Source organism: Antechinus flavipes, chromosome 2 (assembly GCF_016432865.1).
Source record: "Antechinus flavipes isolate AdamAnt ecotype Samford, QLD, Australia chromosome 2, AdamAnt_v2, whole genome shotgun sequence".
Classification (NCBI taxonomy): domain Eukaryota; kingdom Metazoa; phylum Chordata; class Mammalia; order Dasyuromorphia; family Dasyuridae; genus Antechinus; species Antechinus flavipes.
Window position 1 is genome coordinate 97,224,035 of NC_067399.1, and position 15,803 is coordinate 97,239,837.

The following is a 15,803-nucleotide window of genomic DNA, read 5'->3' on the forward strand; positions in this document are numbered from 1 at the left end:
CTACTATATATTTAATCTATAAAGTAGGGGACACAATCGTCATATCTATTTTATTGATAAAGACTGAATATCTAAGAGAATAAAAACTTGACTGTAGAAGCAATTAGTATCAGATCAGTATTTAAACTCAGGTCCAGTACATCATTCCCTGCATTGTCCTACCTCTACATTCAACAAAGAGTTTTGGAGACTACAAAAGTGGATCCTGATTTATGATCTGTGAATCAAAATGTTTGAAGAGCCTGACTGATCAGTCTCATCGCTTCAAAATTTGATCCATATGAGCACTGAGCTGTGAAGATTCAATTGATAGAAGATTGAACCAACAGGAAAATATTTACAATGTCCATGACCTAAATTGCACAGAGTTGAGGGAAAATTTTTTCTTACCCTATTATCTAAGACAGTTTATTCAATATATATATCCTTATTAACCTACATACTCTGATTATATGAATTTTGATTTTCAGTATTTCTTAGAAAAGCAGTACAGAAAATCCAAAAGAGCCCCTCTGTTTGATATTTCAGCTTCTAAGATTGCATGTTAACTGAAGTATCTGCCAGCCTTTATAATTTGACTCATGACTGAAGGGACTCTTTATTAATCAAACATTACTTTTACCCACTCAGACTAATCCCAGGCAGTTAAGGAAACTTAAAAATTCAAAATGAGAAATAAGAATGAGGAGAGGACTTGCTTGGTAAGAGTATTAAAGCATACTGGAATAAGCCCAGGTTAGGAAAAGATAAATCAAAATTCTTTTGGCATTTAGGTTTAGGCTTCATTCACATTCACTTTGAAAATTAAATGGTAAGGCCTAATTTTATCTCAAGGAAAAACATTCCTTGGCTTCAAAATTATATCCTCGACAGCTTGGATTCATGCCCACTTTTAGTGGCATTTAAAACCCTTTACAATTTGGCTCCCACCTCTTTCTAGAATGAATTAACAGGATTCTACCTCATACACTGTGTTTCTGCTAGACTGATCTGCTTACTGCTCTTCAGGCTCAATATTCTATCTCTTGCCTCTGTGCCTTCACACAAACTGCCCTCATGCCTAGAATCCATGCCCTGTTAACCTTTGCTCTTGGGATCTCAAGCTCCTTTCTTCATTTCACATTAAATGTAGGAGATCTGAAAGACCAAGTCTTAAGGAACTGTACCTCCTGGCAGTTTTGTCCATAATTTTGACAACCTTAACCAATAATTTATTGAGCCAAAATATCTGTGCAGAACAGTTTCACGAACTTCTCACAAAAGAGGAATTTGGTTATTATGGAATAAGAAGGGCAATAGTGAGAGAAAGGATATTGGGGAGAAAGAAAGAAACAAAATTAGAAAGGGATGGGGAGAGAAAGCTGAATATGAGAAAAGCTAAAAAAATAAAAAGTCTAGGGGAAACTAGGGCCATGACAGTCAAAAATTGGACAGTATATGATATACAGTTGAAATGAACTCTGAAATTTTAACTGAAGGTGTTGATCCTTATTTTAAAAATGTAAACAATTTGCTTGCTTTTTGTTTTCTTTCTCATTTTCCCCTTCTGATGTGATTTTTGTGTAGTATGATAAATGTGGAAATATAAATAGAAAAATTGCACGTTTAACATATATTGGATTACTTGCTGTCTAAGGGAGAGAGGAGGGGCAAGGGAGGGAGAAGAAAATTTGGAACACAAAGTTTTGCAAAGATGAATGTTGAAAATTATCTATGCATATATTTTGAAAATAAAAAGGTTTTTTTTTAATCTTAAGAAAATAAATAGAAGAAAATATGCTTCAAAAATGTAAATAACCCTGAGGGGAGTCAATCTTTGGGGAGTTTTAGATATCTCTACAGAAGGATATAAAGGCACTTCTTGATAGAAATAAGAGGAGAGAGAAAGTAAATGGTATGTAACGTCTGATATAGGGAGATGGGAAGGGAGAGGAAATGCCCACAAAGTTGAGGCTTTGAATGACTGAAGGTAGCCTAGCGTTATGAAAAGAGGGCAGGATTTTGAAGCAGAAAACTGAGGTTTAAATCTCATCTCTCTGTTACTTACTAGGTGTATGACCTTGAGCATTTCACTTAATCTCTCTAGGTCTCAGTTCCCTCATCTGTAAAATGAAGGGATTGAACCAGATGATCTCTACAGTCATTTCCAGCTCTAAATACTCTAAAATAAATTTTATCTGGCAGAGCCAAAACTTTCATTCTCTGGAAGTCAGGTGGTGGAAAAACTTGACACCATCTTGATTTTCTCCACTAGTGCTGCTCGACTGTCCACCTATCTTGGATGAGATGGGATTGATAACTTTACTCTTCTGGTGACATAGAGGGTCGCACAGCTTTATCATCTGCCTTGTCTCTATTCTTTTTGTCTCCTGGCAGTACTATCTGATATATTTATATAGGGTAGGAACTACTGGGCCTTGTCATTCAATCTGTTGTTGAACCTTTAACATTTCTTTCTATCTGCCCTAAAAATGAATTTTCTTCTATCTTCCCCAATTCTAGTATGACAACCTGGAGAGTAGGGACTGTGTCATATTTTTACTTGTACTCTCATGTTTAGCAGATTATCTGGAACATAGTAGTACTTAAAGAATTATTTTTCTTTCTCCTCCCTCCTTTCTCTCTTTCTTCTCTTTCTCTCTCTCTCTCTCTCTCTCTCTCTCTCTCTCTCTCTCTCTCTCTCTCTCTCTCTCTCTCTCTCTCTTTCTGTGTTTCTCTCTGGGTCTCTGTCTCTGTCTGTCCATTTTTATGTCTGTCTCTGTCTCTATCTCCCTGTTTCTATCTAGGTCTCTCAGAAGAAAAAACTCAAGGCAGAAAACAGGTCAGTTCTTGATTTCTTCACTTAGGCCTTGCCATTTCATCCTTATCATTAATGTTTGTATTGGAAATTTCTTTTGGAAAAAAAAAAAAGGTCATGGGGCTTTTTTTTCATCAACCAAAAAGGAAATTTAAGTACTCACATACATCTGATGTTAATGAAAAATCCTTACACATGAGCTGTGGGATTAAGCTCTGTTCTCAAGCTCATATGTTTATCACTAGTATTTTGTTCACTGCTTCCAGATTGTGATTTGTGTATGTGCATCCTGATGCCTTTGTGCATACTAATTTCTGTCACCTAGAACATGTCTCTGTCCTTTCTTCTTTCCTAAAAGCTATCTATTTTTTAAGGTCTTCCACCATCCTGACCAAAGCTGGTCGAGAAGCTACAGATTAAGTTAGGAATTATAAAACATAGATTTTATACCTCCCTCTGCCATTTGCTAATCAGGTCCACCCAGAAAAATATAATTACAACCCTCTGAATTTTTGTTAAATTATTCAAAAATGGGAGAAAAACATTTGGTTTTTTGTTTTGTTCAGTTGTTTGTGTCTGACTCTTCATAACTCCAAATGGAGTTTTTTGGGGGGCAAAGTTTTTGAAATGACTTCCCATTTCTTTTTGCAGCTCATTTTATATATGAGGAAACTGAAGCAAACATGGTTAAGTAACTTATGAAAGTCAAAGAGCTCATAGTATTTGAAGTCAGATTTGAACTAAGGAAGATAAGTTTTTCTGACTCCAAGCCCAGTATTCTATTCACTTGGTCACCTTGTTGTTCCAGTCAACTTGTCGTCTCCATTTGTTTTACCAAATTGAAAGATTTTCTATGAGAAGAAAATGGATCATGTATATGATATTATTATGAAAATTATAGAATTTATAGACTGATTTTTTAATACATTTCATTGATTAGCATGACATTGTCGGTTTGCTGATCTGACAGAGTCCTATGCAAATCAATTTTGATATATCCATCAATCCATTCTTGATAAGAAATGAGGTTAGTTCACTCCTTTACCATAGTAGGACCACCTTTAGAATTGTACTGAGTAACAAATGTTGTGCTCTTTCACCAGTAGATAAGGTAATTGTTTTTTTTTTTCAGTAGCAAGGATGAAATCCTAATTTTTCTTCTTATTCTTAGTACCCTTAAAGTGTTTGAAATTCCAAGTATTTTCCAACTTATAGATATAATTTCTAATGTTCATCCTAATTAGACTGTAATTTCACAGATAAGGAAACTGAGGTCTTGAGATGGTAGTGGAATCACACAAGCTGGTGATTAATATAGGATCTGAACCATAGGTTCTGATTTTAGATTTTTTCTTTTTCATAACCAACTCTTTTGATATACATGGACTGGAGACATCTCCATGGGTAAATAGTGTCATTGTCTATAAATTTTGGCATACTTTTAATTCATTTTAAAGAATAAATTAAAGAATATGTAATGATGTAAAAAACAAATTATAGAAAGAAAATTCAATTCTCTTCCCCAATTCCTCAAACATACATTAGTTACTACACTTAAAAATTATAAAATACCTCCATAATTGGTATTAATCTGCAAATATAATTAATATTTACTTTATTCAAATATGAATATAACTTTGTGTTGATTTGTTGAGGTAAAATATCCATCTAATCCCTCTAATAAAGTGATCCTATTTATAGGAAGTTAAGTGAAATGAATCATGGGTAGTTTCTTCCTGTCTTGAATCCTGTTGTATTCCAGGCAGCTGTCAGTCGCAAATCATGATCAGAAGGCACAGGATAGAGATGCCTCAGGAGATTAGCAGGGGCAGAGTGATACAACTTACCTGTCATGGCTTGCTGGTCATCCACCATTAACTTTAAACTTTTCCCTCTTCGAACCACACGTACTGTGTGCCACTCATTATCATTGAGGTTATTGCCAGCAAAAAGGGTCTCGGGACCTTTGCCTGTAGGATATGCCAAACAGTCATTATGGAAACTCTAAATCAGTTAACAAATGAACCTCACAGAAAGAGAGAGGTGGAGAGAGAGAAAGAGAGATAGAGAGAGAGAGAGAGACAGAGAAAGAGAGAGAAAGAGAGATTCGCTGGACCAATGTTAGAACATGTTTAGAACTATAGCAAGCAAGAAAAATGTTGAGTTAACTTACATTTCAACATATAGTTATAACCATTTTAGAAGTACCTTTAGCATTAGGTTTTGATCTAAAATAAGGTAGGAAATCAAGTTGTCATAAATAGGCACAATTCAATATGTTATTTAATTTGAATTTGAAGGTTTCCATATTTATACATAGATTTTTTCAATATTCAGTTATAACATATTTAATAAAAATATAGTTCATGGTTCATACTTTTCTTTCAAATTTTAATCTCTAATTTTCATCAGGGGATTGGAATTGGATTGTTCAGATTTTATCCTATCCATCAGAGAGTTGAAAATAACTTATTGAGAATTGTCTCTTATTGCACTTATTTTTCCTTTAATGTTCCTCAATTTGGGTTTCTTGTGTTATTTTTTGACATACCCTATACTACTTTTGTCTCTGAAACTAAATGAAAAGCCAAGCTGAAATTAATATTTTCTATTTATTTTAAACCTACATATTCTCTTTGTGTAAGGGTACTGAGGGAGAACTGGGATAGCCACAAACTTTATATTCAGTGAGGAGAGGGGAAAAAAACTGACATTTGTAAAAGAAGGGAAAAAGAAATAGAGGTTTAATAAAATGATCTTCAAGAATTGCAGAAAGACAAGTTTCCCTGGTTACTGGAAAAATGAAAGAAGCTAAAAAACATAATTGGGTTAGAAAGCTGTTCAACCTGTAAGTCTAGGGAGAAATTAAATGGCATTTTCGTAAATACTCTTGGAATGGAGAAAGCAAACTGTCAGTGTTATGGAGAAATGATAACCAAAGAGAGAAGAATTTGGAATTTCAGTACTGAGAAGTCTATAAGACATAGGGAGTTGTCAGGTACATAGAACTTAAAGGCTTGTGCATAGTCATTTAACTAATAAGTTTAAGAGGTGGGATATGAACTATGACTTCAGACTATCAACAATTCCATTCTGTCTCTATAAGTTAATAATTGGAATGTACAAAATATTGAAATGGTATTAAAGAAACATTAAACATTTAGTCCAATTCTTCCAAATTAAGGGGCAAGATTGCAATTATCCACTAAAAAGTGACCAAACTTTGCAGCCTATTAATCATAAGCTAAAACATTTTTACTGTTGTTTTGAATTTAAGTCCCCTTCTAATCAATTCCAAAAGGATTTTATAAATTTCTCAAATTTTATGACTCATAAAAATGGTTCAAGAAATACACCTATTGGGTTTCAACCAGCAAATATATTTGCTTAATTGATAAGATTAAGAGTAGGATAAGTTGTCTCTGAATGCTATTTAGTTGATTTATTATGGATGTAGTATTTTAGAAAGAGGGCTGGACATGGAATCAGTGGACCTGACTTCCATTTCCATTTGAGATTTTGCCTCAGTTTTCTCATCTGCAGAATGAAACGCTGAAGTAGATGATCTCTCAAATTACTTGTATCTCTAAATCTATATTACGAGTTCTAACATCAGTAATACCTAATAGAAGCATAAAGCACCTGCCAAAGACAAGGAAGATGGGAAAGAAAGCATATAATAGAAAAAAGAGAAGATCTAACAATAAAAGAAAAGAGAGATTCTATAGTAAAGGAGTCAGACATGAATAGTTATTGTTTTAAGTTCTATAGGTTTCCTGATCCTAGATTAGCTGGCTCCATTACATTTGATTTTGAAGCTGCTATTTTAAGAATAGCTAATAGTTCTATTTTCTTCAGTACTTCTGTTGTTAGTGATCTACTAATGAAGCTTTGGCTACAAGAATGATAGAGGTTAGACATTCAGGGATGGAATTGCCTGTTTACTCCCACAGTGCATCAAATAAACTACCTAGCTTATGTAGGATATGTCTCCTCTGATTAAAAATAAAGAAATGCAGTAGCATAAATATATATAGTGATTGATAGTTCAATAAAAACACTTTCAGAGACCATATTTTGAGAGACTGATTACTACCTAACCAGAGGGAGCCACTAAGCAAAGGAGAAATTAAAATGTTTTTAGATCAAGTCCCAAGTATTGGCTGTTAGATCAAAAGAAATCTTTTCTCTTTCAACAATGTAAAAAAAAATATTTTACAACTTTCCAGCTTACCAGTAGCAACAGGGGTCATTTTCCACTTTGACATATGAAATAAAACATTAGTTTTTTTTGCAGTGGAGAAAATGTTCAGAAATATCTACTTCTGAAATAATTTTTCATACCTCTCACTATTTTTTGCTTATTTGTCAAGTAACAAATGTATTAAGGCTAGAACGTTATAACCATGTTAATACAACCTTGTTGATTTTTCAGTAAAGTCATAAAGTCCTATTTGTGACACATAACATTTTCTGCAATTACAGAATTACAAATGCTCATTTCATTTTAAAAAATTTTGTGGGTTGACTTCAGATTCTCTTCTTCTCTTATTAAGTCTTCCTGAGGACATTTATTTGATAAGAAAATGCCAATAGATAGAGTCAAGAAATTGCATTGGACTTAATGATCTCTAAGGTCCTTGTCCATTTAAATGTTTGGATCTAGGACCAAGATGCAACAGTTCTCATTTGTTTTCTAGAATCAGAATTGCCATTAATTATCTGTGGTAACTGTCAACAAGTTACTTCAATCAAAAAGATCAGTTGTATAAATGATAAGGGTATATACTTAGTGATCTCCAAGGTCCTTTCTAGGCTAAAATGCTTATTCTAAATAGTGAAAAAAAATGTTTGTTTAATCAAATTACTGTGGTAGGGGAATGGTGATTTACTGTTGTTTAAATTAACCTGGACTGAATGTTAGATAATTTGCAGAGGTGAATATCTATAATTATTAGGGAAAGATGACCTACCTCTTAAATTTTTCTCTTATTAGATTGTAGGTTCCGTAAGGGCAGGTACGATCTTCTTCCTCTTTTTGTATTTTCAGGATTTAGCACTGTTCTTGATGCACCTTATACACTTAATAAATGATTACTTATTGATTGACTCACTCTCTTACTTTATATTTGCCATTTGAAATTTCAAATTTTAGTTTCACCCTTAAAATCTTTAGCAATATCTTTCTATCTCCATTGGGTCTTTTTGGAATATCTCAACATATTTTCATTTATTATTTTAAATATTCTACAATATTCATGGGAAGCTATATAATACATTGCTTCTCCACTACTCCAAAACACAGAAGTCATCCTGATGTTTCATCTATTTAGAGCTGCAAATAACCTTAGAGATGGTTAATCCAATCACCTAATTTTTAGATGAGGAAACTGAGAGATGAAACTAACTGGCCTAGATTTATAGAACAATTCTTTAGTCCTAGTTGTGCCACTGATTAATTTAAATGACCCCTGGAAAGCCACAGAAACTCACTCAGCCTCGTTTTCTTATTTGTTCAGTCAGGGATTTGGATTAGTTTAGCAATTCTCAAACTTTTTGGTGTCTGAGAAGCTTCAGGGATATCAGGACTGAATTTTGAAACTGCTTGTATTAAATCATTTTGATTTCTTTTGAATTCTAAAATTCTATGTTTAAGAAAAGTTCTAGGACTATTGGTATGCTATTTTAATAATCACTAGCTCATGAAAGAGATACCTGGAGAAATGATTAATAATAATAACATCTAATAATTGTATAGAGCTTACTATGTGTCAGGCACAATGCTAAGAGTTTTACAAGTTTATCTTACTTAATCTTCATAGAAACCCTGAGAAGTAGGTGCTATTATTACCCATGTTTTAGATGATAAAATTAAGGCTAACAAAGCTTATATGACTTGCCTAGAGTCATACAGCTAGTTGATATCTGAGGCTAGATTTGATCTCTGACTCTGAACTTGGCACTCTATCCAATGCATTACCTAGCTCCATCAAGGACACTAAAATGACATTCTATTAATGTTTTGCTAGCTATTTGTGTTTTGATTTATCTACATGTGACTATCTCAGGGAAACAGGGAAAAAGAATTAATTAGAAGCATCTACAGTATATACAGGAAGGTAAAGCTTACCTTTGGTTAGGGGAGTTAAATTTAATAACAATGACTAAAACAGCCTGACATATTTCACATGAACCTCAAAATACAATATAGCACAGGATTGTTGCTCAGTTCTTGTTGTTTGAATCAGATCTCTGATTTCACTAGTGTAGGGAACTGTTCTAATTTATAGTATGAATTGTCTGGAACACTCAGAGGTTAAGTGACTCGCCCAGAATGACACAGCCAACACATATTAGAGGCAAGACTTGAACTCATGTTTTCCAACATAGCATAGTGGATTAAAAGCTATGATATCTTAAGGCATCCATCATCCAATAAATGATGATGAGTATTTAAATTGAAGTTTTCCTATCTATAAATCATCTCCTCCAGGTGTATCTAATAGGGTGAATTCATAATACTGGTGCTCATAGTGTCAGAATTAGAGATTTAAATGAGTAAAATAGGCAGTGGATAATTATTAAAGTATTGGGGGGAGGAGACAAAGATATTGAAGTGATTTGCCATTTGCTTCTCCAACTCATTTTACAGATGAGGAAACTGAGGCAAATAGGGTTAAGTGACTTGCTAAGGGTCACACAGCTAGTGTCTGAAGCTAAAATTGAATTTGGGGAAATGAGTCTTCCTCATCCCAGGTCTGGTACTCTATCCATCACACTACTAACCTTGCTCTTTAAATAGATGGATCTCAGTTTTGTATTGTGAAATAAGACAAGGTAAAGATTCTATTTGAATGACTTATCCACCATTAACCACAGATTTATGGATAGAGGAAGTCTTATGGGTAACTTAGCCCAATCTATAGATAAGTAAATTGATACCCAGATAACATTTGATCAAAATCATATATGTAGCAAATATAATAGAGCGAGGATTTGAAACCTATAGTGAGTGACTGTTTAAATTCAACACTATTTCCTTCTTCTAAAAGTATGAAAAAGTTTTAATTTATGAAAAGATAAAATTTTTCAGCTAAATTAATCTATTAAACTAGATTCACTATAAACTATATAACAACAGTAGATTTTGTAGAATAAACTTTTCTTACTAAAGGAAGGGGCTGATGAGAAAAAGAGGCAGAAGAAAGTCTCCATCTCAACTTTCCTTTCATATCAAACTTGCCCTATCATCAAATCCTACACTTCTTCCTGCCATTTTAATTAAATATACTTAATCCTCTTTAATGTGAGAGGGTCATTCAGAGAAATGGCATTTGTAATCTTGTATTTTGTTTCTCTATTCTAAGAATTCAAATGATACATTTCTGGGATAAATTAAAAAGTTGTTTAATTTACCTGTTTTTGGTTATAGGCCATAGATATTTGTCCACAATTGGATTTTCATTCTTCAAAGTACAGTTTTATGTTTGTCTCTTTGTATAAAGCTAATTGCCTGATAGGTCACTGGAACTTGGCAAAGTGTATTGGTTATAAATTTTGCTTATGACCCTGCCAAGGGAAAACTAAAAAATTGGAATCCAGAATCTGCCTTAGGGAAGGCTTTTAATCCTCTTCACCTTTCAGTTACAGAAATAAAATGATTCTGCAGCTCAAAGCCAATTAAGATGAGATAGCTGACAAGCTGTCAGCTTTGATGGAATTTATCAGTCAATAATCCAAATGTAGAATCCAGGCAAGAATTTTCCAGGCTCAGGTATTTTGTCAAATCTGTTTTGTCTGGACAAGGATAGGAGAACAATTCTGGGATTAAGCCCAACTACTGGACACTGAGACTCCACCGAAATAATGAAAACCACTACCACAAATCTTTAAATTCTGAAGCAGAAAGGAAAAGGAATTATTAGGCAAGGGACTTGTGTGTATTTATTTACCTAGAAACTCAAAACAGTTTTATGCTTCATGTTATACTATAGAAGGAGATATAGATAGAGATACACATATGTATGCACATATACATATATACACATACTATATAAGGATACTTGGACTTTAAGTATCTAAGTTAGAATGTATTAAGATCCTTATGTCATATAAGGATATACCATTTATAAACATTATATATGTATGTATATAACACACATATAAATGTATAATATGTGGATATATATATCCTCATGTTATCAAACATATAATTAATATGATATATAATATTTAGCTATATATAGATGTAATAATTAAAGAATACATCTATATGTGGATATCTATTATATATACAAAAAAACTATAAATAAACACTAAAAGTTATTTCTCCATTCACATTTTTAAAATATAGTTGACAAAATTGTCACTGGCAAAAAAAAAAAAAAAAGATAGGATTTGAACCTATAAGCAACCTTAAATCATTTAGGGCAACCAAATCATTTAATAAATTTTACAGGGATTTGAGACTTTTTGGGAGAGGGAAGGGAGTGACTTGCCTAAGACAGAGAATAGCATAGCAAATTCTCAACCAAAGTCCTCTGACTCCAAATCCAGAGTTATTTTTTCTTCTATGCTATACTTTTTGACAAACATAGATAGACCTTATAAGAACCAAACAATGTGATCATCTTTTTCACTAGTGCAGTTTTGTTTTACTTTGTATTATAAGCATTTGCATTCAGTACTTTTGTATATCAGCTATTCTATTGTGTTAAAAGGCCATTCAGGATAATATCAAATCCAATTGATCTCAGTATCTTCCTCAGGTTTTTAACAAATGGTCGCAGAACTGAGCTGAAATGATGAAACTTACACACCTTTGCTTCATTTGAATAAAAAAATTATTGGTTATGTTGTTAAATTCATCAATTTTTTACCAAAGAACTGGGTAATTTAGCTAAGTGTCTAAAGCATAGAATTTTAGTACTAAAAGGACTCAAAGAGATCACCTAGGCCTATATAATATTAACCTAGTTAATTAAACAAATGAAGAAACAAAGGCCTTTAAGGTTAAGGCAACTTACCCAATTCACACACACACACACACACACACACACACACACACACACACACACAAATTGAGCTTAGTGCTTTAGTGGAAATTCCAAGAATTATAAAACCAGATTCACAGCTCTTTAGAATTGGGACAGTGTTTTTAGACTTTGTTTCTCTCACTAAGTTATATTGTTCCTGGTTATATTATATTTTCTTTTCCTTTTTTTATGGCTTTCCTTGCAAGCTTTCATACTGAATAGTCAAAATCCTAAAATACGTACATGATATGGAAGGACAGTGTCATAGAGCACTAGAGTCGGTAAATCCCCAGGCCAGCTTTGTCACTAATAGTCTATGTGAGCCTGGACAAGATAATTATTCTTCTTTGAAACTATTAGATTTCCCTAGGAGCTTGTCTTAAATTTTGATCAAATGTTAGATCTTAATGTGCATGTATACACATGCATACATGTGCATATATGTGAATGTAGGGTAGGAACGTTTTGAAAGGAGGGAAATAACTATAGCAGCATTTTCAAGTAATGGAAAACTGCATCTATTGGGGTGATTTCAAGGACAAAAGAGCTCTTGGTTGGGAGCTGAGATGCAAGAAGAAGCTAGTGACAAGCATTGCCATTGCGACTATGATGAGACATGCGATGACAAGGGGAAACCGGAGCAAGAGGTACCACTGTTTGATGCCTGAGTCATCTCTTCTGGCGGGAGCACTTCCTACCTGTCAATGATAGGAGGATGGTTTCTGGTAGGATGGATTGCCTCTTTGTTTTAATTCTTTCTTCCTCCCTCTGCAATATTTCTTTGTCATTTCTTTCCTGACTTTTTTGTAAAATTCCCCATTCTTTAAAATATCAGAATAAATGGAACAAGTAAGGAGAGGAATCATAATTATGACTTGGGTTTTATAATCCATCTTTTATCTTCTCCTTTTTCTCTCTCAATGTATGGCACTATGCCGAGTAAGATTATTTTATTTACATTTTCCAAATAAGCTAAAGAGATTTAATTGCAAATTAAATCTAGAATTAGAGTGACATATAAATAGCATTTTCAATGTTGTCTTTTATGCTTTTCAAACATTATCAGAGCTCACTGTTTGTGTTTGCATACATCTTAAATTTCTCTTATGAATTCAGCAACCAGAAATGGTGGCAGGCAGGTCAGACAGGGCTGGCGGCAAAATTCCCCATTTATCCATGTAACAAACACAGCTGGGTCACCTTCCCCATGCTGTTTAGACTTAATGGAACAGCCCCCGAGGGTAAAAGTGATGTGATTGTGAAGTCTTTTAACCTCTCCAGCTGGCCAAGCAAGGTGTCAATCCTAACCTGGGGTTTAGTGATGTAAAGTCCTTATTGACAAGGAAATTTAACCAACTGTAAAAGAACAAGTCACCAGAAGCAGTCTTTCCTCTTTCCTTGTCCCAATTCTCGTCCAACTAATCCCCAGCCTGGATGAAATTCAGTATTTAAGAACTGTTCTAAATGTCAACATCAGAGCATGGTTGACTTTTCTCTTTTAGCAAATAGAATAGAGGTTCTTAACCTGAGAGTCTATGAATTTAAAACAAGATAAATAAATATATTTAAATAAAAGTAGTTTTCTTTGGAAACACTATGAAATTGGATATTATTATTACATTATTCTGAAAGAGGGTCCCTAATTTTTACTAGACTACCATGATATACAAAAAATAGTTAAGAATCCATGAAATAGCGAAATAAATAGTGCTGATGAGGTATTCTGCTTCCTATATATATTGAATATTTGTTTATACATATTATATTTGGTTAAACAGAAAATATGAGCATTTATATCTAAAATTATTAACAAATTGTGTAAATCCTGTATACTATTCACTTAGCAATAAATGATACAGATGGTACTATTATACTTTTTCATCATTTCCTCTCCAATCTGGTTAAAGTGGCTGTCTCATTCTTCCTTTATATTAATCTATACCTCCTCTCTCTGTCTTTATTAAGACTATTCCCCAAATCTGAAAGAAATCCCTCATCACGCTTCTCTTTTGAGTGTACCTAGTTTTTTTCATAACTCAGCTAACACACAGCCTTGCTATATGAGGTCTTTTCTGATCCCCTCAACTGCTGTAGCCTTACCATAAAATGTCTCATATTTAACATGCATATGTTATGAGATATATATATGTATATATATATATATATATACATATAAATACATACATACACACACATACACACAATCTCTCAAATATATCATATAAGCTTCTTGAGGACAGAGATTATTTCTGTCTTTGTACCCTAAGAACTTAGTATAGTTTTTGATACATAGTAGGATCTTAATAAATACTTGTTCACTGATGGATTATGGGAATTATATTTAAATGTTATGCTATTATCTAAACATCTAAAAGTTTTTGTTTTTACTTCCAAGTTATATTATAAATTCAGGAACAATTTTATCATTTACAACCTTCCAGCACATTGGTGCCTTTTACACAGTAGATGCTCATTTAATTTTATTGATTTGACTACACAGATTTTTTGTGGGTATCATGTATTAGGGGAAAATGTTTCTTAGTATTTAAGGAGACCTAGGCAGTAGATGAAAAATATTCCATTTCTCTTGATGATTTTTTAATAATAGGCTTCATTCAGCTAAGCAAAAACTACAATAGATTCTCATTTCATAGATTTCAAATTCAGCAATGTGGACATTGGCAAATGAAATAAATTACCTTAGATTTTTGGGGAAAGGCTATCAGATTCATCTTCATATTAATATATATTTAATGCCTATGGAGAATATCTATAAAAATATAAGATTTTAATTTAAGTTTAAAACAATTGTTGCATACCTGTCATTTTTGTTGGTGTGGAAAACCCTCTTGACAGATTCAGATGAACAGCTCTGTAATTTATACTTGTATTGTGTTGCCTTGAGCATACAAGGGTTAAGAGACTTGCCATATTTATAGAGCTAGTATGTGTCAGAAGAATGACTTGAATACAGTTCTTGACTCTGAAGTCAGCCTGCTAATACGACAAACTACCTCAGGTAATAAATGCCCTGGCATTTATTACATGTTTAATAGATTTTAATTTGATGGATTTATGGAAATATCCCATGAGGACTTATTTTTTTCTGTCAGTTCTAATTATATCTTTTCCTCTTAAAGTCTGTCAAAAAGTCTTTTTTTGTGAATGTGTGCATGCATGTGTATGGGTAAGTCCAAAATGTATGATGGCATCAGGAATTTAGATGTGAAAAGTTAGAATTCAGAATGATATAAATCACTTCTAATTAAATAGTTTGTAGTTAAACTTTCTTAAATGATAGAGAAATAATTTGCTATATATTATCCTGAAACCCATTTTTGCTTCATGGCTTTGATATTGATTGTGCCGATTTATGCCATATCAAGATAAATATTTCAACAATAAATGTTTACCAACATGAAAAAAATAACATTTAAAAATATTGTACCCTTTCTGAACACCATATTTACACCATTGTAAATAAACATAAAATAAAAAATATATATTGCTAAGAGAAAGTTTTAAAATATACTTCTTTTGCCAGTCTATGTTTCATAAGTTTAAATAAGTAGATTTCAAAAGTCTAATTTCAATGAAAGGAAATATTTGGACTGTGACTTTATTTTTACTAACTTTATACTCTTAGTACAATTTTATTTTTATAACAATTTTGTTTACAATTTGTTAAACTGCTTTGTTACAATTTGTAAGAATTTTGTACAATTTTATTTCTAGTCTTTTATTTTTTTAACTTTATACTCTCATTTAACACCTATCATGTCAGATATGAAAAGTCATATACTAAATGTTTAATGTTTTCTTAGGTTGTTCTTTTAAGTTGAAAACATACTGGTTATAAAGAGATGAAAGAAATAGAGGGCTATAAAAGTACCAGTATAAATACTTGTCTCATGGTGTTTCTGCATAACTCCAAAACATCATTGAGAAAGACAAAAAATATAGCTGGCTAT

General features: G+C 32.8%; 1 protein-coding gene across 13 annotated transcripts in view; it reads right to left on the minus strand.

The window, feature by feature from the left end:
- Positions 1-15,803, minus strand: part of NRXN1 (neurexin 1) — a 1,357,693-nt gene that overhangs the window by 715,035 nt on the left and 626,855 nt on the right. For all 13 annotated transcript variants that reach the window (XM_051975251.1, XM_051975247.1, XM_051975246.1 and 10 more), the window contains one exon: positions 4,645-4,767. In XM_051975251.1, coding sequence (XP_051831211.1) covers positions 4,645-4,767 — 123 coding nt within the window. The remainder of the gene's footprint in view (positions 1-4,644; positions 4,768-15,803) is intronic.